Here is a 24,704-nt window from a genome sequence, read left to right on the forward strand (position 1 = left end):
TCAAGACAGTGGCTGTCCAAGATAGCTTTAAATGTGTTTTCTCTGTCTCTCTGGCAGATTATTTAAACAAAGAAAATTACATTTCTATGCAGTTTTTAGAGGAAAGATTTATTTTCTTGAGAAGTTTATAATAAAGCCGCAGGATTTGCTGCAGGTCTAATCCTTTAGCCTTTATGTGTGAAAACTCTCTTCAAGTCCACGTGGGAGTTAAAAGTTCCCAGCATCTCTTCCTATCAGGCTCTGCAATCAAAGAAATTTATAGCGCGGCTGGTAATGTAACAATCTCTGTTTTTACATACTTTCCTCGCAAGGAATGAGGTGATAAACGCGTGTTAGTGAAGGAGTATTCAGCTCTGCATACAGCAGCAGCCCTTCACGTGGGGGGATCAGATAGTTTCGGATATTTCACGCATGAGTAGCCCCTGGAATAATGAATTTGCGAGCTGGCAGTGGAAGTTGGCGGCTTTGTGTGGGGGTTGCCCAAGCCTGGTTCCAGCTGAAGCCGAGTATTTTGGGCGGGACGTTAAAGTGAGTCCTTTCTCTCGCTTTTCATATGCAAAGAGCTCTTTAGGAAGCAGAAAGAGCTTATGTACACAGGTGTGTTGCAAAGTGTTTGCATATACATTGGCCTTTAAACCCGCCCCCCGTGGGCTGCGCAAGCAGCACCAGCACCTGTGAGAACTGAGCTATGAATTCAAGCAGAGAAAAAGAAATGTGAGAAATCAAATACTTGGTGGTGTCCAACAAAATGCACGCGATGCTCAGAGTGGAAGAAAGGTGCTGGATTTACCCACTCCATGGGCAGGAGGAGAAAGGATAAAATCCTTCACCCCATACCCCTGCTGGACCCACATTCCCTGTCCAGCAGCAGATATTTATTGCCCCTGGAATTGGGGAATTACAGAGGTTTGCCTTGTGGGACCGCCTGCTGCCTGGCGTGCTTTGCTGGATGCTGTCTCGGGGGGACCTGGCAGGGTTCTGGCTCAGCTTTGTGCAGAACTCTTCCAGAGGCCTTGTTGGTCTGTCTTGGTAAAGTGGATCAAGGAAAGACAGCTTTAATATATATATATATATGTGTGTGTGTGTGTGTGTGTAGTTTATTTATATATTACTTGTATTTATTTATATTTATTATAGATATTATTATACTTTGATACTCACTTAGCTGAGGATTATTTCTATATATAAAATTATATATATAAATTCATATATATAGTTTATAATATATAATATTATATTATATATAATATATATTATATATTATAAGATTATAGATAGAAATAATATACATTATGTATTTAAGGATAATTTATATATTTACTTAAAATATATGTGTATATATACATATTTATTATTATATATAATATTATATATACATAATATGTGTACATATTATGTGTATATATACATAATATGTATATTTATATTATATTATTATATTATATATTATTATATTATATTATATTATATTATATTATATTATATTATACCATATTATATATACATATTATATATAATGTACGCATTATATATGTATATATAATATTGATTATAAGTAATATACACAATATATTAATGATATGCACATTATATATAATATATAAAATATAATATATATATATACACATATATGAATAAAATAGTATGTCTTTCATATGTATGTATATATATATATAATAATCCTCAGCTAAATGAGTGTCAAAGTAAATATCTCAGACCTTGCCTTTCTGCCTTCTCTCCTCCTACATCCTTTGGTCCACTGAGGTTTCTATGGCAAAAAAGAATGAGAAAATCCTTGCCAGTCATTGCTTAGGGTGAGCTGACTATGGCTGCTATGCCGGCAAAAGTCAGGTACGTTCTGCTGAGAGTTTTGGGTGGTGATGGCAGAAATCACTTGGTGGTTGAAACTGTAAGATTCAGAGTGTGGAAACTTAGGGGTTTTTTTCAGATTTGTAATAAAGGGCTTTTCAGGCAGCCAGGGATAAATCTGTCTGCCTGCTGTTATCACAGAATCTCCAAATATCAGATCCTGCAAGACTTACTCAGATAAGTTCGTAAAAATTGTGATGTTGCCATAAGGGTGCAATGTGGAATAAGTATTTAACTCTGCTGAAACTTTGTGTTGGTAGCTCCTTTTTCATAATATTATCCTTGAATAATTTTGGGGGAGGGTGGCCTAATTTTTGTCACACACTATACAATCCATTCAGCTGCCATCTTGTCATCTTGAATTAGCTGCAAACTACAAGGTTGCTTTCATTGTTGGTATGTTTCCTGGGCAGTCATGTCAGGTTTCTTGGCAGTCTCTCTGGAGCATATTGCTGTCATTATTGGATATTCAGAGGAGTGGCCAGACAGTAACCAAGAGAATTTTCTTGCTGAATAGTCTATGTCCGCTTGCTAAGGTATTGCCAACTCATGGGAGAAAAAGAATGGATTGTGTAGCTTGCTCCTATTTGTGCTGAGTGACTTGTGCACAGCTGATAAACAAAATTATTTTGACCTCAGAGTTCCTTATTCCTGGGTTTCTAAAAACAAATGTTTAATTTTGATTTTATTTCCACTTTACATTTGAGACTACCAATATTTCAGGGTAGACTCGCTCCTTCTTTTTGTTTAACTGTTCTGAGTCAGCTTCACACCTTAATGCAAACACCTTTTTCTGATGTAATCAATGCAAGGATCGTTCCCATTCACTATTTTATGGCTTTGAGAATTCACAAGGGGTTGTAAAAAGCATGTGATCCTGTTTCTTTCTGCCAAGTTCAAATTGTCCCATTCATATCCTACAAGCCCCTTGTAGCGTGTGTATACAACATATACAAATACGAGAATGTTGCAGCCTTTTATGAGGTTTTTCCTGCTATTGTATCAGTAAAAAACATGTTAACTAACCTGTCAGTATGTTACTGGCAGTAGATAACGTTTCCAGGGTGGGTTTTCTTTTGTGGTTTGGTTGGTTTGTGTTAGATTGGGTTTTTTTTGGTGTTTGGGTTTGTTTTGTTGGGTTTTTTTTCCCTTTTTTGTTTGTTCATTTGGGTTTTTTAGCTCATAAGAAACTACTGAAAGAAAACCCTATGTATGTGTTCTCACGATGAAGCATTCTGTGTCTGACATGGTGTAATAAATGACCCCAGGATAAGCCTGTATTGAAAGATTTATTTCTTTGAATGGAGTAATAGAAACTTGACTGAAGAGCCACAGTAATGTCAGCAGAGGCTGTAGCATTTTATTGTGAACTGTACCATAATAGTGTTTCAAAAACAGGTTTTAGATGCACAAAAATTTGAGCTTTTTAGGTTTTTATTTCATGTCGTTTATTTGTAACTTTTGTAGCTTTTGTCTTTTCTCATTTGAGATCAGACTTGTGGATTATACAGAGCTGGAGAAAACTGAAGGCTGCTCAGCTTTTTCTGTCACCTTTATTTTTTCAGTTTCTGTTTTCAGTTTAAAAAATTCGAATGGTACTTACTATTAAGCAGATATAATTCTTTCATGACTTTTCTCTCCCCATAATTATTTTCAGCTTTGATTTTAAGATGTTGAATAACATGAGAGAAAAGAAAGGTCCATGTGCTTGCATGAGCGCTTAATATTTGTGCTGTAACCTTTGAGCAGGACCAAATTCTCATTTCCACAGCAGCAGACTGGCTCTGGGTGTGGGTGCCCCTTAGTGTTCCTGTCCTTGCCCTTGCTCCATAGGAGACCCTGAGATCCAAGGAGCAGGAAAATCGCTCCTGCTGAAGGGCAGGAGGTGCAGGAGGAGATGGACCATGTCCATATGGGCTGGGGAAAAAGGAATGACTCCTGCTCTGCACCACCCCCAACATGTGCAGGGGTGAGTGGTGCCAGCTGGATCAGCATTGAGGTTTGCACAAGTTAACAGGCCCTAAGCTGGGTAAACCACTGGATTTTTAAAACATGTTCATGCAAAAAAAAAAAAGGGGGGGGGAAACGTTATTCTTGTAAAATAGTGAGCTAATTCAAAATTTTCTCTGTGAAGAGAGTGTTAAAAAGTTTAGCTCTGTGTAAAATTTCAGTCCTGGTTTACATATGACTTCTCCTTCTATTAAACATATCCCTTTAATTCTCTTATCTCTGTGTGCCTTCTGGGCTGATGTGGAGCATACAGCAAAGGGGACATACTTATTTGGAAGAAACACTTCATTCTGGAAGAGATTTTCAAGTGCTTTACTTAAAACTGGGAGAGAAGAATTGACTGGGCTGATTAGAGATTTGCAAAGTTATGATTTGATAGGCCTATTTTTGCTAGCTGACTTAACAATTCTTTTCATTAACTAAGGGAAAAAAATCCTGCAGTTCCCTAAGCTTTTGCCATCTCTGTTAGTGCTTATAAGCAGTTTATTGGAATGATCATAGCATTATCTTGCAGCTGACTATTGACTTGGTGTTGGAGTTGGATCATAGCCTGTTACCCAGCTTTTCCAAGGCAAAAAGTGTGGAACTTCAGCCAGTTGTTAGATATCCAGATCGAAGGCTTAGTTGCTGGCACTATACAGAGATTAAAATAAATAGTAAAGTATAATTCAGTGTTTCATAGGTTAGGATATGTCTGAAAAAGGCTGTTGCATGTAATCATACATTCCCCACACTTCTGTTTAATCACACAGCTAAGGAAATGTTCTTTTGACACAGAAACCTGTGAGCAGACAGCGTGTTGTTGCAAAAGCACACACCTCTTTTTCCGAGGATCAGTCAGGAAAAAGTCAGGAGAGGACAACAGAACTGTGACCTGCAGCATCATAAGGCTATGCAAAAGGCAGACCTGTTCCTGACAGGTGTCAGTAAAGAGGTGTGAAAGCAATGAAACTATCAGGAGGCAGATGAAACCTCACCCAGAATCTTATACATGCTTGTGGTATCATTTACAAAAGATCAGTGCGAAGGAAAAAAGGGCTGCAAGGTTGACCATGATAGAGAAAAATCTGTTTTCTTGGCAGAAAAAAAAAAAAAAAAAGGACAATGTGGGCATATGAGTATTCTCTAAAGACATCAAAATACATCAGGGTGCTTCTAATCACCACAGCAGGAGCTGAAACAGGCTCTCTTTCAAAGAGGGATGCCTCCACACATCTTCTAGGAGTGACTTGGATCATTTATGACAGCACTTGTATCACACAAATACATTCCCAGATACAAGTATTGTGTGCATGCACGTGCCAGGGACAGCCCAGCACAGTGTGTATTTTTTCTGTACGATACATAGATATTTAAATATTCTAAAAATCTAAATATCTTAAATTGTATTATATCACTGTCATATTTTCTGGAGAAATCCCTTTGCCCAGGATTCTTCTCCTGGGAAGCTGAGAAGCCTCAGAGAAAAATGAAAATAATAATCATCTGATTGCTTGTCCTGTGTTTTGCTGCTTTGGAGTGTGGTTGGAGATTGTTTATCCAACAGGTGCATGTTGATTGGTTTCATGTGAATTGTTTTTACTTAATGACCAATCACAGTCCAGCTGTGTCAGGACTCTGGAAGCAGTCACGAGTTTTTATTATCATTCTTTGTAGCCTTCTGTCTGTATCCTTTCTCTATTCTTTAGTATAGTTTAGTATAGCATTCTATAATATAATAATAAATTAGCCTTCTAAGAACATGGAGTCAGATTCATCAATTCCTCCTTCATCCTGGGGACCCAGCAAATGCCACAGTATTAGTTATTTAAGGAGTCGATGTCATTGTAGAGATCAAAGTAAGTTGAAAACAAACAAATGAAAATGACTTAATGTGCATATTCAGATGTTTATATCTCAAGATAAATAAATGCCATATTATAACTGCTTTGTTCCAAACTATGCATGTCACATTTCAATGCAGATATCATTTAAAAAATCCTTACATAAGGAGTTTCAGAAATGCAAATCTAAAAATATACATGGATGATGTATGTTGCTTGGTTTAGGCTTTCTGAAATATTCCAGATTAATACGTTTGTCTGTCTCAATTTAGAATTCACTTGTAGAGGTTTGAGCCTCATTTAATTCTGTTCTGGGATTATGGCAGTAAACAGACTGGAAAGGGATTTGAGGTAGGTGATCCTTCAAAAAGCATTCCTGTTCTGGTACAGGATGCATTTTGGGATTGCAGCTTGATTTTGGTTTATTTACTTCTTTCCCTCATAGGACACTGAGGAATGATTAAAAATTCCATACACTTTTCTAAAAGCCTTACTATTTCTTTTACTCCCTGTTGTATGTGGTTTTGTGCAAAGTCTTGCTCTGCAGTCATCTTATCCCACATAGGGATAGATGCAGATGGTATTTAATAGCATGTGAGAGTGAGGGTTTCTTGTTTTAATCAATGTCAGACTTCACTGTTATGGTGTTCTGATTAGTGTAACAATTTCATTGTTTCCACGGCTATAAAATCTGAAAACCACTTGGCTTGAAATGGTACTTGGTGGAAAGATGTCCCTGATTCTCCTCCAACCTCATCTGCTCTGACTCTCACAGCCTGTTTGTGTGTTTTTGGGGGGATGTTGCCAACAGGTCTGCTGGCAGCTCTGTTCCTCCTCCTCTGGGCAAAGAACCCCTTACTATGAAGTTCAAATAAACATAATTCTAAGAGTTTTCTTTCACAAGACTTTCTCCTAATTTCCAAGGTCATTTTCTGTGCCATTTCTGGTCTGAATTCTTCCTTCTTGAATACAGGTGGCAAGAATGAGATGAGATGTTTCAAGTGAAGTCTTCCCAGGGCATTACACATTGCACAAGGGTTTTAATATGTCTTTAATTTAAACATTTTGCATGTGAGTAAGGATTAAGTCTCTCATGTGACCAGTACTTGCCTTTTTTTATTAGCAGATAGTTCATGATTAGGGCCATCATGGTGAGGCTGTGACTGCTCAGATGACTTTTCTGTCTGAAAAGTCTTACTTCAAACACACTTGTTTATTGTTGTAGTGGATTTGCTTTTTTATTTTGAAATTACAAACATAAATTCCTTATAGATTATCTGTGCAGCTTTTAATTTTATTATAACCATCCTAATCTTGTTGGCTAAGAATCACGACCCTACAGAACTTTTATCAGGGTGAGTACTGTGAAAGTGAAGGAGAGAGGATGGTTTTGGTGGGGAAGGGTTTAACGAGGCTTCTGAACTAAGCAATAGCTGTATATCTCTTTTTTTTCCATCAGTATCGTTTACAATGAAGCACTGGAGAGCTTCTAGAGCACTCCTGAGTATCCGGTTTCAAGTGGTGGAGTGGTGTCAGTGTTCTGGCATCTCACCCTTGTGCCCATACTGGAATGTGATAATGATCACCTGTGAAACAGTTGGCCATTGTAAGGCAATGGATTTTCTCCTCTCTGCTCTGCGTTCAGAGATTTGCCATACGGACTGGTTCCTTTTTTCCTTTTTTTTAAAGAAATCTTTGGAGGTTTTTGTTTGGGTTTTTTTTTCCTTTTCTTTTTTTTTAAATGACCAAAATGCAGGTAAATAATCTGTGATCAGAATTCTACACCAGTGGATTCAGTACAGTGCATGTGAAAAGACCAGCACTTCCAAAGGCTTACCTGACGGTGGCTTGGTTTTGGCAGAGAGTTCCAAAACCATGCAGGTTCTACTTTGTTCTCTTGTGATACATGCCTTAGTATTGAGAAGGTAGAAATATTATTTGTTGTTTGATTTTGGTTTAAGACATTGCAGTGGAACATTTCCATTAGGAGAGGGTCCACAGTCCAGGATACTGGGACTGATGAGGATGGGATGTCTGTGGGGAACAAGTATCTGTTCTGGCCTTCTGTGGAAACATTTTCATGACTAAATATGGATTCAGGAGGCAAACTTGTGCCCTTTTGAAAAACTTTATTTAAATTTTAAGTAGATTGCCTGGATTGATTTACTGAGATCACAACCAAGTTGCGTGAGGTGTTGCTGAAACATAAAGTGGCAGCTCTTGTTCTGGAGGTGTGTAGTATAAACATGTCTAAGAATTATTACCTAAATAAGACAAGGAGTGGGAGGGGTGACAGGCATAGAGAGATTTACTCAGTGCTGAAAAAAGTCCTTTTCAAGGAATAAAAGGAAACACACCTCCCAGTCTGGGTACCTTAGTCTCTTGTAAATGATTTTTTTTTCGTGTGTCATTTCAACACTCTGTGTTTAAAATATTGCCTGGTTGGCTTTTTCCTGTGTTGAGAGAGAATGGATGTATTTAATTATGTTCCTTGCCCTCACATTCACATCCAGTTCTATCTCTGTCCCCATATAACCTGTCCTTAAGTGATTAACAGCTCCAGCACAGAATGGCCCTTGCTGCCAGGGCAGAAAGCCATCAGGTTTCTCTCTTCCTTTAATGCATTTGTATTGTGTGGTATTTGATTTTTCCATTCTGGAGTCGGCAATTGCCATTTCTACTCAGCAAGGCTGGAGAAGATGTGTGTGTTCCTGGGGGAAGGTGGGTGCTGATGGGAGAAGCTGAAATCATTGTTCTGGGAGAAGCAAGCATAAAGGGGCTGCTGATTGTTGGGTCACTTTGTGACCTGTTCTGCTAAGGCCAGGTGATGTCCCCATGAGCTGTGAGAGACTTTGCTGCCCTGCACTGGGAGATCACATCCTCCTTTGATGTACTGGGGGTGTAAGGTGACTCCACCAAGCAGGCAAGAAAGTTCATACAGTCTTGAGTGGGTGCTTGGGAGGCCTTCCTGTAAGATTATACACTTTGTACACAAATAGGAGTACACAGAAATATACTTCAGGTCTCTTTGAGCTAAAGAGAAAATGCTTCATAATAATGCTTAATAATTTAGTTTGTACTCAGAGGTAAAACAGTACCCTTAATCCAAACTGCATGAAAGCAATAGTTTACTTTTTATGATATACTTAATGTTAAGCTGACTATTCATCCACAGGCAAATATTTTTGTTTGATAAAATAAAGATCCTTTAATGTAATTTTGAAGGCAGAGCGATTGGCTATGTGTGTTTAACAATAATGTGAATGGGGCCATGTGTTGGGTTCAATTTGGTGTCAGCTGTTCATTGCTGATCTTTGACTGGTTAATTTAATGTTCTCTGGCGTTCGCTCAACAAGCTTTTTTTGTTGTTTTGCTTTTTTTTCTCTTTCACTGACAAGTGATTGCCAGTGAATTGACTGATGAGAGAATAAGGGAGTCTCGAGGTGGTGTAAAGCAGCAAAGAGATACATTTGGGAGCCATGGATCATTTGCTGAACAGAGGAAAGGAGAGGGAAAATTTTAACCTTGTGTAAAAATTATGGTTTATTACTTTGTTAGACATCTGCTTTCCTGATGCTAATTGTGTTTAATCCTTCTTGGGGGTGGAGGTTGGTCTCAGGGCTGCTCAGTACTTTCACAGATCTGCCAGTCTGAGCTGCCCTCATGGAAATATCAGGCTGCTAATCTGATCTTTGGGTTATTTGCTTTTTGATACAAGCATCTGCAGAGAGCTGGGAGAACAAAATGTCAGTGCAAAGCAGGTGTCATGAAGAATGTGCAAAGCCCTCCCCTAACCCTTAACCCTTATCCAAGCTTTGTCACATCCTAGTTTATATAAAGAGTAAACATAAAGGGTCACACTAAGTAGACACAAGTGTTTAAAACACTACAAAAACTCATTTAGACCATCAGAATACTTTAATGTGCTATTTACTACTAGTTATACTAAAAAAGGAAAGTGTAGAAATACAGGAACAGATGTACTAAATACAGTTATATTGTCTGTAAATGCTTAGTTCAGAATGTGTTGCTGAGAACTTACTTTCTGCATTATTGATTTGCAAAACACTGGACAAATGTCAGCCTCCAAAACTGCACAGACTTAGTCCCTTAGTCCATGGAGAAGCCTGATTTAGTGTACCAAACAGCAGCAGTGTTCCATGCTGTGGTTTATACCACATGGAATCTTGGGGCTTTTTTCACTTGTTTGATTTTGTGCAGCTCAATATCTCAGTATGTAAGACTGCTCATTTTTCAAGTAATCCTGATTTTTACCAGTTATTGCTTAAGCTAGTTCATACTCAATAATTATTTCTTTGGCCAACTGTGGTGTTGTAGTAGTAGTAGTAAATTTTTCCCTTATGCACTAATAAAATGAGGTTTGAGGACCTCATGCCAAAACATGCATCCTTCAAATCCTCTAGGAGCTTCTGAATCATAATAAAGAGATCTGTATCTTTTGAAGCACTACTGTTCCAACTTACTGATATTCTTTACAGTGTGTGCTGGGAAATGTTAGTTCCTGGTGTTTCTCTGTGCTCTTCAGAAGTACCTCTGTGTGCAACTGTGAGTAAATCTGTGCACTTCTCATGTTTTAAAAACTAAATTGTGCTCTGATTTGCTTGGTTTCTTCTTTGGGATCTCTCAGATAGCGTTGTGGCAAGAGAGGATGAGTTGACAGTAATTCCCCTAAGGATCCATTTTTCCCAACACCTCCTGGAGATATAAATTTGCCCTGTGGAGCAGAGCAGCTGCTGCCTTTGTCAGCTCCAATATAGTTCACTAAGATGTTTTCTCTTTATTGGCCTTTGTGTCAGAGTCACTCTGATGGGGACGAGCCTACACTCCCTTGATTTGTGCCTGGAAGTGTCACTCACCTCCTTAAAATGATGTCTATGTTTGATGGGCCAGAACCACTACTTGTCATCTGCCTGGATCTGTCCTCCCAATGTTCCCAGGGTGTCACAGCCTGTATTCCATGGAAGGATTTGTCATTTTGCTGAGGCTGCTGGGCGTGTTGTAGTTTCAGATGCAGCCGCGGGTGAAAGGCTGATGCCTGGGCAGTCTTGCTCCTCGAGAGTCCAGCAGTGATGGCTCAGGAGAAAACCTGCAGGAGGTATCTGGGAAGGTTATTTGTGGAGATAAAAATGAGTTTGTAACCTCATAATCGTTGTGGGATTGCATAAACAAAATTTTCAACAGAAGTGTTGCCGAAGGTATAAAACAAACTGCAAAAATGACAGCTCTAGGAAATTCAGCAATAGAATTGTTTTGTTCAAAAAACATCAACAAAATCAGACAAAAAAACCCACTCACAAAACCAGAAAAACCTCAAACAAACAACCCCAAATCCAAGCGCCGAGCTGCTTTTTCTTTCAGGTTGTTTTAATGGTAGTTTTAATTTTCATTCACAACTCAACCATTTGCCCATAGCTTAATCAATTTGTTGCAATTTAGCTTTTAGAAGATGCTCTTAGCCTGCCTTTTGCAAAAAATTATCTGTAACCTAAATTCTGAACTGTGCTGCAACAGCTGCTGCAGCTTTCTTTTTTCCTTTTTAAATTTTCTTTTTTTGGCTTATTTCTGAAGTTTTAAGAGTACAGAGCTTGAACTGTAATTAACAAAGAACTGGGTAAATAACTATTACTATAAATAATAGTTGTTCAGTGTGGGTAACAGGCAGCCGGTCCTGATAGCTCTTTTCTCCTTTTTGCCCCTCCTAGTATTAGTACCTCTGAATCAACATTTTATATGAGTGCATAATTCACTTTTTTTTCCTTCTTCTTTTTGAAACTGGCAGCATGCTCTTTGTTCTGCATTCCTCCAACCCTTGCTCCAGGCAGAAGAGAATAGCTGATGTTGCTGATGTCCCTAAGCCTTGTGTGTAGGATCTGTCCTTCGAATGATTGCCAGTAAATTGCTCTAATTTTATCTGCAGCTAAGCCACTGCTTTTATCTGATGTTACTTGAAACCATGCTTACTTTCATACAGAGGTGGGCTTTCATCTGCATCCTGAGGGAACATTTGACCAGTCTATAGCATGGATCAAAATGAATGTTCTCATCCGAAGGAAAACTGAGCATTTACCAAGTTCTTTTTTTGTTTTTTTTTTAAAGGTCAAATGTTTGATTTCTATGGATTCCAGTAAAATGACCACAAAGATTAGCTGCAGGAGTTTATTACCTGTAAATTCCATATAATTTTTCTTCTCACTAAACCTTTTACTCAGCTAATTTTAGCAACGTAAGTTTGCTGGAGTAACACTTTCCTAGGTGTAGGTGTTCAGGCAAAAAGCAGGACTAAATGCTGGATATCAAACAGAGAAAGGGACTGTGTAGGTGTGTGTAAAATTACATTTGAATTTGAGTGATGGAGGCCCCAGTGAGGATAGGCTGCTGACATTGCCTTGTGCTTTCTAAATTTTCCAGAGCTTGCAGGTCTTTTGATCAGCGTCCTTGTTGCCTTATAATTCTTGAAGGACTATTAATAATAATAGAAGTATTTCAACCATCTGCATTTTAGAAAGGGATGTATGAAGAAAAATCATAAGGAACTGATAACAGTCTTAGCCTGGTGTAGGTCTGTTTAATGGAAACATTAAACAGCATTCCATGCTGTTTAATGGAAATTCCCATTAAATATCTTTATGTTAAAACTCTTTCTGCTGGAAATAGTTGAAGCCTACAGTTGATCTGCCTCGTGACAGTTCTGTTAAAGGACTGTGCTATATATATATTTCTATAGAAAGCTTCAGGAGCAGTGCAAGAATTACTCCTTTTGGTTGAATGATTTTTTTCAGGAAGGTACAGGAGGCCTTTAAGTGGCTGATGTCTGTGTGAAGAGGCTCCCAGACAGAGATGCCCAAATCTCCTGTACCTGTGTGAGTTGTGCCTGTACTGTCACTTCCTGATCAACCATAAAATATATTTTTAAATTATTAATTCTGGCCTGCTGTAAGTTTTACTTTACCGGATTTTTTTTAATGTAAAATGAGATGTCAAAAGTTCAGTATCAGAATTTTTAACAAAACCCTACAACATTGATTTTAGTTGCCAGATCAATCAAAGCACAGGCTGGTGTCACTTTAGTGAACCTCTCTAATTAGGAGCATAGGATTTGCCATCACAGATCAGGCCAGTGGTTTTGTGAGTCCATGAGCATCCTGCCTGCAGCAGTGCCCAACAGCTGGCTCTGATGGAAGTGGCATCCCCCCTCCCTCCTTCCCAACAAGGCATAAGGTCAGTGGGAAATGAAAAGGCAGAATTTTCCTCTTGTATCATGCAGGGAATCATTCTTCATCCCAAAGGCAGTGAATTGGTAACTGGGGTCTTGGCCAGACTGCCTGTAAGTTGCCTTCAGGGATAAGATTACTGATTGTTTATGCAGTGCTAAGCTAAACATAGGTACAGAGGTTTGCTCCTTCCCATTAGGAGGGGTATTCCTTAATTATTTATAAATAAAGAAGTACATTTGATTGAAAAGGTCTTTGTGACACAGACTGTAGTGGAGAAGGGAGAACTACAATTTTTTCTATAGCATCTGCACTCTGGAGCTTTTTTCCTATATTCCCTTAGTCTGCATCATAGCTGGGGACATTGCCTTTCTCTGCCCCTTTAAATCTGATCTAGTGCCAAATGTGTAGCTTCATCTATTGCCAATTTTCTTCTGTCTAATTGGCATATAGATCATGCTACAGAAATCACTCCCAGCTCCTAAATGGAAGCAGGAGGAACTAAGCTGGAAGCAGGGTCAGCATTGACAATTTAATGTAATTTAGAAAGTTATCAGCTAGTGGGAGATTCAGTTAGATTTGTATCTGTGAAACAGATGGCCAACTGCAAGACCATTAGGTTAGGTTTGCTATGTTTGTGGAAATTAATTCAGCACTTAATTTTTTTGTTTGGGGAAGGAAAAAAGAAACAACTTGTAAGTGCTTAGCAGGAACAATTTATAAAGATGACCTCATTTCCTGTAAAATATGGTGAACCCCTTGTAATCCCAGGTATGCAGGAAGCTTTTTTCTGTAGCCTGATTTTTGGGCTGTGTGGCAATATAGTGAATGACAAAACAAAACCAAAAATGCTTCCACCTATGTATAGATGGTTGTTAGTGTATTCAAATGCAAGAATTTTACCTCAAGATCTCATTAACAAAACTTTTAGGGCCAGACACCTGTGTGGGCTGCATCCTCTCACCTGTATGTTGATACAAATATTTATGAATATTTCCTTTTTCTCTACTGAAAAATGAGGACCAGATTTTAAAAATGCTGGAGATCTGGCACTTGTTTAGTTTTTTTAAAACTATCTGAAGTTTTCTGAAAGATTGGTTGTTTATTTTGATGGCTAGGAGGAAGATGAGCTCTAATGGGAAAAGCTGGGTGCTTCTGAGATTCTTGGTCTTTTTGTGTTTCTTTGGGATGGAGTCTCTACCACCCAAATTAATGCTCAGCTGTCACAAAATATTTTTCACCATCTTAAAAATGCAGCTTAAAGTAGGTCAAAAGTAGGTCACACCTAGGATTTGTCTAGCCAGCTGTCCCATTTCTGACAGTGCCCGGAAGCTGGAGGTGTGTTAGAAATATGGGCAGAATATAAAAAAAGTCTTTGGAAAGGTAATTGGCTCCTTCTCATTCTTACTCTTACCATCAATAAGCTTTAGAAATAATGGAATTTATATGGAATTCTTTAACTACCAACTTCAGTACTGTTCAGTACTTTCAGCATTGCTGTTCAGAAGAGTCAAATGTGCACTCAGTAACTGAGACTTGAGTACGTGCTTGAAGCAATCATGTGGTCAAGTCCTTGCTCAAGTTTGGGTCTTGTTTCCCTCTTTTCCATCTCCAGATTTTGCATTGATCTTGCTTGGCAGATAAAGTGATGAAATGTTGGCCTTCCTAGCTCAGCTGCAGTGATTTTTCATCCATGTGTTGGTTGCCTGTTGCTTTATGTCGTTCCAGGTGTCAGAGAGCTCTGCCTCTGGCCAGCTTCTGGCAGCCCCAGAGGCATTGCCTCTCGTGAAAAGCCTTGGACACTGAACTAAATTACATTTTCTGGAGTGAGGGAGGAAGTGCAGCTGACTTTTGTTTTTTTTTGAGTGGCATCAGATGCTCTGTTTGTGGGAGAGGAGGATATTTGGCTGGTGACTGCAGTGTTGATATGGACTGAGCCTACCCAGGCCCTGGTTTTGAAGTCTCATTTTTGTCCATCAAGCACTAAGCAGACTCAAAAGGGAATGTTGGCTGGTCCTTCTTGGCTAAAAGAGGGCTAGGATTTGCTGCGAGACCAAGGCCAATTTCTGTAATTCCCTAATCCCCACAGCAAACTGATTTTGTTAAAAATTAAGAAAAGCTTTTGCAATGTTTCCTGGCCTCAGTGTTTGGATCAGATAACTTTCATCTTCATACACTGCTAGGACTTGAAAGGGTTTAGTATGACGTGCCTTAGAAACCAATTTTATTTTTACTTGTAGTGGCTTCACATCTGTGAAAGTTGTTTTGACGAATTAATCCTCTAAGCAATCAAGAGAAAATGGAATAGAGGAGTGACTTTGTTCTTAAAATGCTACATGGCAAATCAGGTTCCATTTCCAGCCCTCTTCAGATTATTATCTCCTGGAATCTTTTCCTTGCCCTTTGTTTCTCAGAGTGCAATCCAGCAGTGATGGTTCATCTGTTCTGATCCCTCCTGCGGCCATGGCTTTCTGCCCAGAGGAGATGATACTGCAAACACACAGATTTGTGACCCCAGGTGAAAAATACCAATGAAATTACAGCAGCTGTTTGGAACAGTCTCTCATATCTTTTCCAAATGGAGAAAATGAATCTGTCTTTATTAGAAAGGTTTAGAAGACACATTTAGTGTCACAAGCCAAGGGTACATGGAGCTTTGGGAACTGATCACATTGAGTGTTGGGTGCTTACAGCAGAAGCTGTAAGGCTGTAGCACCCTGGAGTTAGATCCTTCTCCCATCTTCAGTGGTCAGGGTTTTGGGGGGAACACGTGCAAACTCCCCTCTTCTCCCACTCAGCCTGTCTGCATTGGCAGAGCTGTTGATCACAGCACAGTCCTGAGCACATCAGAGCCTCAGCCCTCAGTGCTGTTTGGGTAAAGCAGCTCCTTCATGTCCCAGCTCCTTCATGTTCTCCTCAAACTCCATCAAAGCCCCTCTCGTCCCCCACCTCCCCAAAACAAACACCTACCTCTGCTGGGGGGAGAGCTGGTGTGGAGACACTGTGGCTCCCAGGCTGTTTGCTTTTCATGGAGCACTTAAAAGAGCCCCAAGGATCTGACTCTGGCAGGAGTGTGCCTTTTGAAAAATCAACAGTGAAAATGTCAGACATCTATCCTTCAGCTTGGCAAGAGGGGAGGTGAAGCAGCCGTCGCTTCTCACCTTGGCAGCATCGGCTGGGTTATTTTTTTTTTAACGTAAAGAATTCCAGCCAAGCATCTTACAAGTGCCAATTCTCTGTATTTTTAATGAATGCCAGCAACAGTGGTCAGACCATGGAATTAGGGCTGACTTGCACATGGTGGGGTCTTGCCAGAGGGCGGCAGCCCTCGCTGCACCAGGTCGTGTGTGTCCATTCCAGGTCTCATTCAGCCTGATGCTTTTTAGCTTGCATTTGTGATGGATGGAACCTTCAAATATGCTCTGAAGTTTTAAAAAGAGGTGTACCTGGCAGTTTTTGTCATGCAAAATCTTGGGTTTCCTTTAAGAGCATAAATTTCTGTAGATTTTGGGGATTGTCTCTATAGTAGGTAGAAAGCCTCCTGATTGTGAAAAAAACCCCAAACAACCCAAAACAACAACAAAACAAAACTGTCAAACAAAACCCCAACAATTTCTTTAATCATTCTTTTAATGCCTGCAGTGTCCAACACAAAAGACCTGCCAAACTTGATTCTTGCTGTAAATAGCTTTGATATGATAAAATATACTGATCCTGTTTGAAATTGATGCCAGACATTGGAACTGTGTTAGACACCGAGAGAAGGGAGCAGTGGGGGTGTAAGGGAAGAGCTGCAGGAGGGGTGGGATTTGTAAAGTTTGACTGTGTCAGAAATCTGAGCACTGTGCATGCATGTCTTCAGCTAAAATTAACCACCCAAGCTTCACATGCCAGCATATATATAATCATTTAACTGTGGACCCCTTGAGAAGAGCAAGCTGGACTCCAGCAGATATATCCACGTTAAATATGCCAATAAGTAGTATGACCTTCCAGGTCCCTGTTCGTGGGAGAAGTAAATTTTCCTGTGACCATTATAAAACAGTAAGCAGCTCTTGGCTCCTGGATCATGGCAGTGGTGCTGTTGAACAGTAACTAACTTCAACCTTAGAAGTGTTATTTTGGGGTTTTTTGGTTTTGTTTGTTTTTTTCCTTTTCTTCTGCAGCTTCTTAGGATTTTCTGTGGTTTCTCTTTGGAGTAGATATGTATCACCATTCCAGATAAGCCCTCTTCTCTTGCTGTTTGTGTGTGGTAGTAGATGTAAATGGGTATATTTTGTGTATGAGAACTGTGATATTTGAAAATAACTTGCTATGCACTTCAGGTGACTTTTAGAAAACACTAAAAAAATAGTGCATTTGCTGCTTTTATTCTCTGAGGTAGATGATAATTTGTTGGTGTGAGATGAGTTCAGTTGTTTCACTGCAGCCAGATGTGACTGGGGGTGGGTTTTGCCAATCAGCTCAGCAAACTGAACTCTTTCACTCTGGGATCCGCAAAAGAATCGCTGCAGGTGTGAGTGCAATCTCATTTTATTCAGGACTTCGTGGGGGTTTTTGCAAGGGGGAGTCAGAGAGTGGCCACCTGCTTGGCATGGTGTGTGTGGCTCCAGCTTGACAGGGATTTGTGTGTGGCAAACGTGGATGGATAATGGGAGCATTGAGGGTGCAGGATGCCAGCACAATCACTGTCCTTGCTTCACCTTGGAGGCTGCTCCAGAGGAAATTGCTGCTCTGGTGAGAAATATCCAGCCCTCTGTGTAGGCAACACCTGTCAGTGACAGGGTTCAGAAACTTTACAACTGGGGTGAAAAAAAGGAATTCTCTCTTTGCTCCTCTTTTATATTAAATGTGGTAAAATATTCAGTGGGGAAAAAGAGTAGGAAAGGTGCCAGCTGGGCAATTGAAAGCACGATGCTTGTTAGGTATCCACCAAAGATTTGCTCTAAACACGCTCAGTGCCTGCTCTGAAGTGTGCACAGTCCAAGGCTCTATTCCTGGAAAGGTTGCAGGCCTACTAAAATTGACGCATATGCTTGGCTCTGTGTGCTGTGAGTCAGCCCATTGCTTTTGAATAGTAGTCATATGCATGAGAAAAGCCCTCCTCAGTTGGGAATAAGGCTTTAAAGAGAGAGAAATGTGGTCCCAGTGGTGTTTAAATTATCCATTTATCCATTTAACTTCCAAAGGCTAATTTATGTACACAAGTGCCCAGTAAGATGTAATATTCAGAAGAATATCCCCACCAGCTGGGTAATAATTCAAAGCAGTTGCAACAAACACTTGCACATCTGAATAGAATGAATAACTTGGTTGGGTTGCCTTAAGAAATTAAAAAAAAAAAAAAAAGAAGCAGAGTTATCTCTGTTTCCCCAGAAATGTGGGAATTGCAGGTGGTTGTAGCTCAGTTACCATCTCAGTTGATGGTAACTCCAAAGTTGCAGCACTTTAGGTAATTGAGAGTAGTGGCATCATGTTAGATACTAATTAGTAGGTCTATGTGCATATGTGTGTGACAGCTATGTTTAGGGTATTGCAACTCCTAGAACCAGAGAGTGGTTTGGGGTGGAAGGAACCTTAAAGATTATCTCATTCCACCGCCCTGCCATGGGCAGGGACACTTTCCACTAGGGCAGGTCACTCAGAGCCCCATCCAGCCTGTTGTCCATAGGTGACATTCCAGGAAAGTAATTCTGCTGTCTCACCCGCCTGCTGAAAGGAATCCACCTGCAATTCAGCCCTTCACTGCCTCAGACTTGGAGTTTCCCGTGGTTTCCTCCCTTTATTAGCTGGCTTTGGTGCCAAGGTGCTTGGTAGGATTGAGTAAACAAAGCTCCAGCCCTCCATCCCAGCTTTCCAGATGTTTCCAGGATCTTGGACCAGGGAGGAGAAGTGATTCACTCCTTGCCTCATGTGTCCTTTCCTTCTGGGCTGGGACTCACTGGGGATTCTAGGGCACCCCTAAGGACAATGTGTGTTTGCTTTGAGTCCTGCTGTCCTCAGACCCTCATCCTAAAAGAAAAGGAGCAGACAGAACTCTCTGCTCAAAGCCCACTAACACCTTAAAGTTACCACAGAGAAATGGGGTCACACATTACTTATCCTGTGTCCTGCTTTTTTAAGCATTTGTTTTGTTTTGTTTTGTTTTGCAAGAACTTATATTGGGGAAAAAACCATGACACAGTGTTTTTGGATGGCAGTGCAAAGTTTAATTCATTCTGGAGGAGTCAGCATTACCCTTTTAGTGGGATTTGTGTCTTGGTACAGATGTACAGATAGAGATTTCTACAGGGTTTAAGAACCATTTAGGGGCAACTAAGGCCACAAATTGTAAGAGAACTTGGAAAAAAGATCTGTGACAAATGCTGTTAAACTTGATTTTTAAAATTGTTTTACAATTTTCTTCCTTGCTGTCCTTTTGCCAGTAACTCAGCAAAATATTGTCAGGGCCATAATCTCTCTGCACTTGCAAAATAGCCATTGTCCTTCCTGTGCTTTCTTGGAGCCAGAGATGCTTCAGAGGGATGGGTTTTTCAGCTAAACCTTTGGCTCTATCTGTTTAGCTCCGGGCTTTGCAGTGTGATATCTGTGAATGAGATCCCTGTGTTGGACTGCGGCATGGATCAGCATGAGACTGCAGTTAGTGTTGCCAGTCAAAAATTGGGATTTTATGACTCCACATGTGCAAGCCCCATGACGCTGGGCAGCAGTGAGTATCTGTGGGGCTTTTCCAAAACCCCAGAGTGTTGTAAGGACTGCAGGCATTCCCCTTGGGTCATCTCAGTGTGTTGTGGCTATTTTTAGGTTTTGGGGTGGGTTTTGTTTTCCCTGTGAAGGTCAGCAGGCAGTGTGGTTTGGTTAGCAGCAGCACAGGCACTGCATTGTGGTGGCTCTTCTGGAATGGGAGCTCATCAGTGTGACTAACCCTGCTATTCAACCACGAAAAAAAGCCTTGCTCTGCTCTAATTATGCTGCATGATGTCAAAAATACATTCTTCAGCTGTTACCAGATTCATGAGAGCCTGATTCATGATAATTATTGGGCGAAAACAATCAGAGTCTGATTAGTTCAGAACTGACATGGTAAGGGAAGGAGAGAAAGATTTGAAAATTTACTTGGGCATTGATTATAATTAGATTTGTGTGTGTGTGTGGAAATGAGAAACAATGAAGAGTTACAGGCATATTTTCTACTTGCATGGAAGAGAGACATTCTTTTCAAGCAGTTTCGTGTGAATCCTTTGCTTTTCATGAGTGTATTTCAGAATACTGACCCACAGGCAAAAACATCAGATAGTTTCCATTTAAAGAAATGAGACCCTGGAGTACTGATAATACCTGGCACCTTAACCTAATTGCAGTCCCAGGGATATACTGATTCTCTAAAGGATCTTCCTGGATTCATTGCTCCCATGACTTTATTCGTGGTTTCTAGCCTGGCTTTGCTGGTCAGATCTGCTCCCCAGCCTTCTTCAGTGCTTGGGGGTGGCTGTGTGGGCTGGAACAACCAAGCAGTTCTGCAGAAGGCATTTTGTACTGATTCAGTGCTGAGGTACAGGGCAGGTGGGCTCAGGTGTGCTGGATGTGGTGGATGTGCTCTCTCAGCTCAGCCAGAAATGCTGCAGGAGCCTCGGAATGCCAGAGGATTTCAGGGGTCTCCTGGCTGGAAAGCAAGATTCTTCTCTCATCTGAAATGTGCTTTAAAGAAGCAGGTGTGAGGCTAAGGAAAGGGCAGTGGGGAAAACCCCACTAAATTTCAAAATTCTTCAATCTTGTTGATGGAAGACAGCGTTCAGGCCTTTTTCTTTACAGACAGATTTCAAAATCTTTAGAATTTGGATTCTTTTTCCCCCAAACCTCAATGGTTTTTGCGCTACATTTTAGTGTTTTAGCTGTGACTCATTATGTACTGAATATTTCCAAAATTGACACTTAACTGTAATGCTCTTATTTCAAATCTGGTGGATCAAAGGGGCAGAGAAAAAGTGAGAAGGAAAAGATCTTTCACATAAGTTTTTAATTTGTTCCCAGAAAATTTGATTCCTAAGATCATATACTACAGAGGGAAAAAAAAAGCTACCAAACAGCTGAGTCCACCTTCAACAAAAGCTGGGACTTAGCCCCAAGTTAAACATTAACCTGCCTTGGACACAAAGACCTGCTTATGGTGATAATGCCCAAATCACCATGTTCACTTGATTTTACTAACCAAAATAAAGAAGCTGCCTCCAGTGAGTGATTTTCATACTGTGTGAAATCACTGAAAATTTTTAAAGCCCATACTGCTGTGTATAATAAGGCAATGTCTCCTGGGTTGTAGTGTGTTGAATATTTCATATCAAGATTTGTATATTTTTACTTAGACAACTGTTCAGGTAATTTTCATATGAATATTCAAAAATACCAAAGAACATTCATAATTGATGTGCAGAAATAGGGAAATGGAAAGTTTCTCAGTAGTGTTTTCTTACTTCTTTTATTATTGTTTTTCCAATTATTTGCCTGGTTTTGAACATTTGAAAATACTGTGTGCTGTGAAACATATTTCACATGTCTAGAAATAGCAGCCATTGTGCAATTATTTTTTCCCACTTGTTTGTATGGAAAAGGAAAAGAAACATTAGAAATCTATTTGTGTAGTACATTACAAAGACTTGTAACAAACAGGTTTCAAAAACATCCTGGAAAGTTTCAGTTATTAGCTTAATATGTGCCATAAAAATCAGTGGTGACCATGAAGAGTTACATCAAGAAGCCTGGCTAATACTGTATGCCTAGGAATGCTTCAGAGATTGCAAATATATAGCCCAGACAGTTCAAACATAATAATTTGCATGTTACACATATTGCAAAATAATGTTGTGTGATAACATTTTTAAGAGAAACACAGGTTTATTATATCTGTGAAATGCTCTCCTAATCAGCTAGTGGAATGAAAGAATGAATGAACCCTTAAATACCCCAGAAACAAGTATTTCCTCCATACTGGTGTGCATTTCATAATAAGCACAAAAGCTCTGCTTGTAGCAGGCTGACTTCAGTACCCAAAGTGGGGTTTGCAAGAATAATTTGCTATCAGAGGGAATTTCTTTATGTGTTGTCATAGGCAGTGAATCAGGCAGCAGGTATTAGGGATTTTTCAAATTGTCTCCCTTTACCACGAGGAATTAAGGGAGGTCAGGGATTTCTTTGATGCGGTTCTGCTTGAATATATGAATATAAGAATATAATGAATCTAGGATCTGGTGTTCCTGGGTGCAGCAGGAATTAGGGCAGTAGGAAGCAGGTACAGGATAGCAGTTTTGCAATGCCAGCCAAGCATTCTCATCCTGTTATTTGACTTAAAAATCGATGCTCACTAGCTCTCAAGGTCTTGCTGTGATTTTAGGCTCTGCCAGGAGGGGTCTGCTCCTGTTTTAACTGTAGGGCTGATCCCAGGATTTGTCTGAATGCATCATGGAAACGATCCAGGATGGAACTGATGCAATTGAAGTATAATCTTAACTTTTTTGAAAGTCCTTCAGTGATAAATTAGGACATTCATTGCAGCCTTCCCATTAAAGGAAACATGGTTATTGTGTTTGATAAGTTCCTTGTCAGCTGAATTGAAGGGATGGAGTGGGGAGGGGGGGTGGACCCTTGCACTTGCAAAGTAAATGGTTTATAACCTGTTTCCTCATATGTCCTAACTCCTAGATAAGAAAGCTAAAACCATGTGGCAGAAAAGTAGGTTAAGTCAACCCCAGTTCCTTGAAGTTGTTGAATCTTTTAAAATATTTTCCTGTTATGGAAAATGTTTTCTTCTAAAAGGAGCTAAGGAACACAATGTATGGTTTGTGCAGCGTGGGTTTTTTGCCCCTTTTCTTGTTCAGCTGGGGAAATCACTTCTGTGTACTCAGCCTTTATTTCATTGAGATGTTTTTCAGCTCTGGGGCTTTTTTTTCATGGGGATGTTCCAGTGGTTTTTTTCTGTTCAAGCCATAAGGCTGTTGGCACAGGAAATGCACATCCTGCTGCTCTGAAGGGGAAAGTAAAGCATAAATGCTGGAAAACAGGGGCATATCTTTCAGATGTTAAGTGATTTGTTCATGGCTGCTACCAGTTGTGTTTTACAGGTTTAAAAAAAAAACCACAAATGAAGACTTGATAACAAAAACTAAACTATAGTCTATGAAGGCTACAACAAAAACCTCAGTTCTTCATTTTATCACGTTAACATTGAATCGGCAAGTGCAAGGGGAGTATGAAATTACAATCCTTGTATTACATCCAGGTTGCTCTGTCTTGTGGCAAATACTTGCCCCCTAGACTTGATAAAAAGCTGGCTTTTGATTCCTGTGAGAGAGGACATCATCACCATGCTGGAAATGTGTTGTGGTGTTGGGTCCCCAGGACGAGGTGAGAGTGAGAATTTGACTCCATATTCTCAGAAGGCTGATTTATTATTTTATGATATGATATGATATTATATGATATGAAAATTATATACTAGAACTATACTAAAGAAAGGAGACATCAGAAGGCTTAACAAGAATGATGATAAAAACCTGTGACAGACTCGAGTCCGACACAGCTGGCTGTGATTGGTCATTAAATTAAAACAATTTGCATGCTGGGTAAACAATTCTCCAAATCACATTCCAGAGGAGCAAAACATGGAGAAGCTGAAGCTTCCCAGGAGAAGAATTCCTGGTGAAGGGATTTTTCAGAAAATATCACAGTGACAGAAATGCAAGGCTGGAGGTGCTTCTGGAATGAGGAGCTTAATTCAGAATATTGTCCAATGGAAAGCATAGTGTTATTTAATTCATAATGCAATAATCTAGCTTCTTTTGGATAACCTAGCATGAAAAGTTTTTATAGGTTTTCTGGAGATCTCGAATAAGTTGTGCTAGCATATGATGAGCAGTACTTAATGCAAATTAAAGGGAGATTTTGGCTGCTTGGTGTGCTTAGTTTTCAGGTAATACATTTTGAAATAAATTTCAACAGCTAGAAGTTTGCATAATAAATTAAAAGTTATTTAATGGGCCTGTTTAACCTGTGAGATGGAATTTATTAAAATTAGTGGATATTTAGGACCTTTAAAGGTTTCTTTGGTAATACAATGAAGGAGTTTCCTCACAATGAAACTGCTGTATGGCTAATATCTACCAGAAGCGTTTTTGGGAAAAGAACCTTTAAAATTTTCTCAATAACAGCTGTGAAGAAAACATGTCATGGGGAAAATGCAAAAAAAAAAAAAACAAAAAAAAAAAAAACTTGGGTGGAAATTGAAATCTCTTGTGCACACTCACTGCCACTGTAGAATATTCCACTGGCCTGCTGATGGTCCATTCAAGCTGTAACATGTCCAGGAGCTCCCTATCATCTGCCTTGGGCTTTGATGTCAGGTTGCTGAATAGAAAAGTCCATAGTACAGTAAGCTGAACACTTGATCTGCACAAAGCCTTGAATTTTAATGCTGTTGACTTGTTTAGAAGAGGGGAAAGAAAAAGGCAGTGGTCTGCAACCAGCCTTTTGGATACTGGGAGAAACAAAGACTTCTCATTTTTCAGATTGAGTAACAGTTTGGTTTTGTTTATCTGTCTCCTAACAGATTTATACGGATTGGGCTAATCACTATCTAGCAAAATCTGGGCACAAGAGATTGATAAAAGATCTACAGCAAGATGTGACTGATGGAGTCCTGCTAGCTGAAATAATCCAAGTTGTAGGTGAGTGACTTTGTGTTTGTGCCAAGTATCCACCAGCTCCGTCAGACAATCCC

At 39.7% G+C, this 24,704-nt stretch overlaps 1 protein-coding gene across 11 annotated transcripts in view; it reads left to right on the plus strand.

The window, feature by feature from the left end:
* Positions 1–24,704, plus strand: part of NAV2 (neuron navigator 2) — a 390,183-nt gene that overhangs the window by 212,406 nt on the left and 153,073 nt on the right. For all 11 annotated transcript variants that reach the window (XM_030948576.1, XM_030948578.1, XM_030948583.1 and 8 more), the window contains one exon: positions 24,534–24,651. In XM_030948576.1, the coding sequence (XP_030804436.1) occupies positions 24,534–24,651 (118 nt within the window). The remainder of the gene's footprint in view (positions 1–24,533; positions 24,652–24,704) is intronic.

Source organism: Camarhynchus parvulus, chromosome 5 (genome assembly GCF_901933205.1).
Source record: "Camarhynchus parvulus chromosome 5, STF_HiC, whole genome shotgun sequence".
Lineage (NCBI taxonomy): Eukaryota > Metazoa > Chordata > Aves > Passeriformes > Thraupidae > Camarhynchus > Camarhynchus parvulus.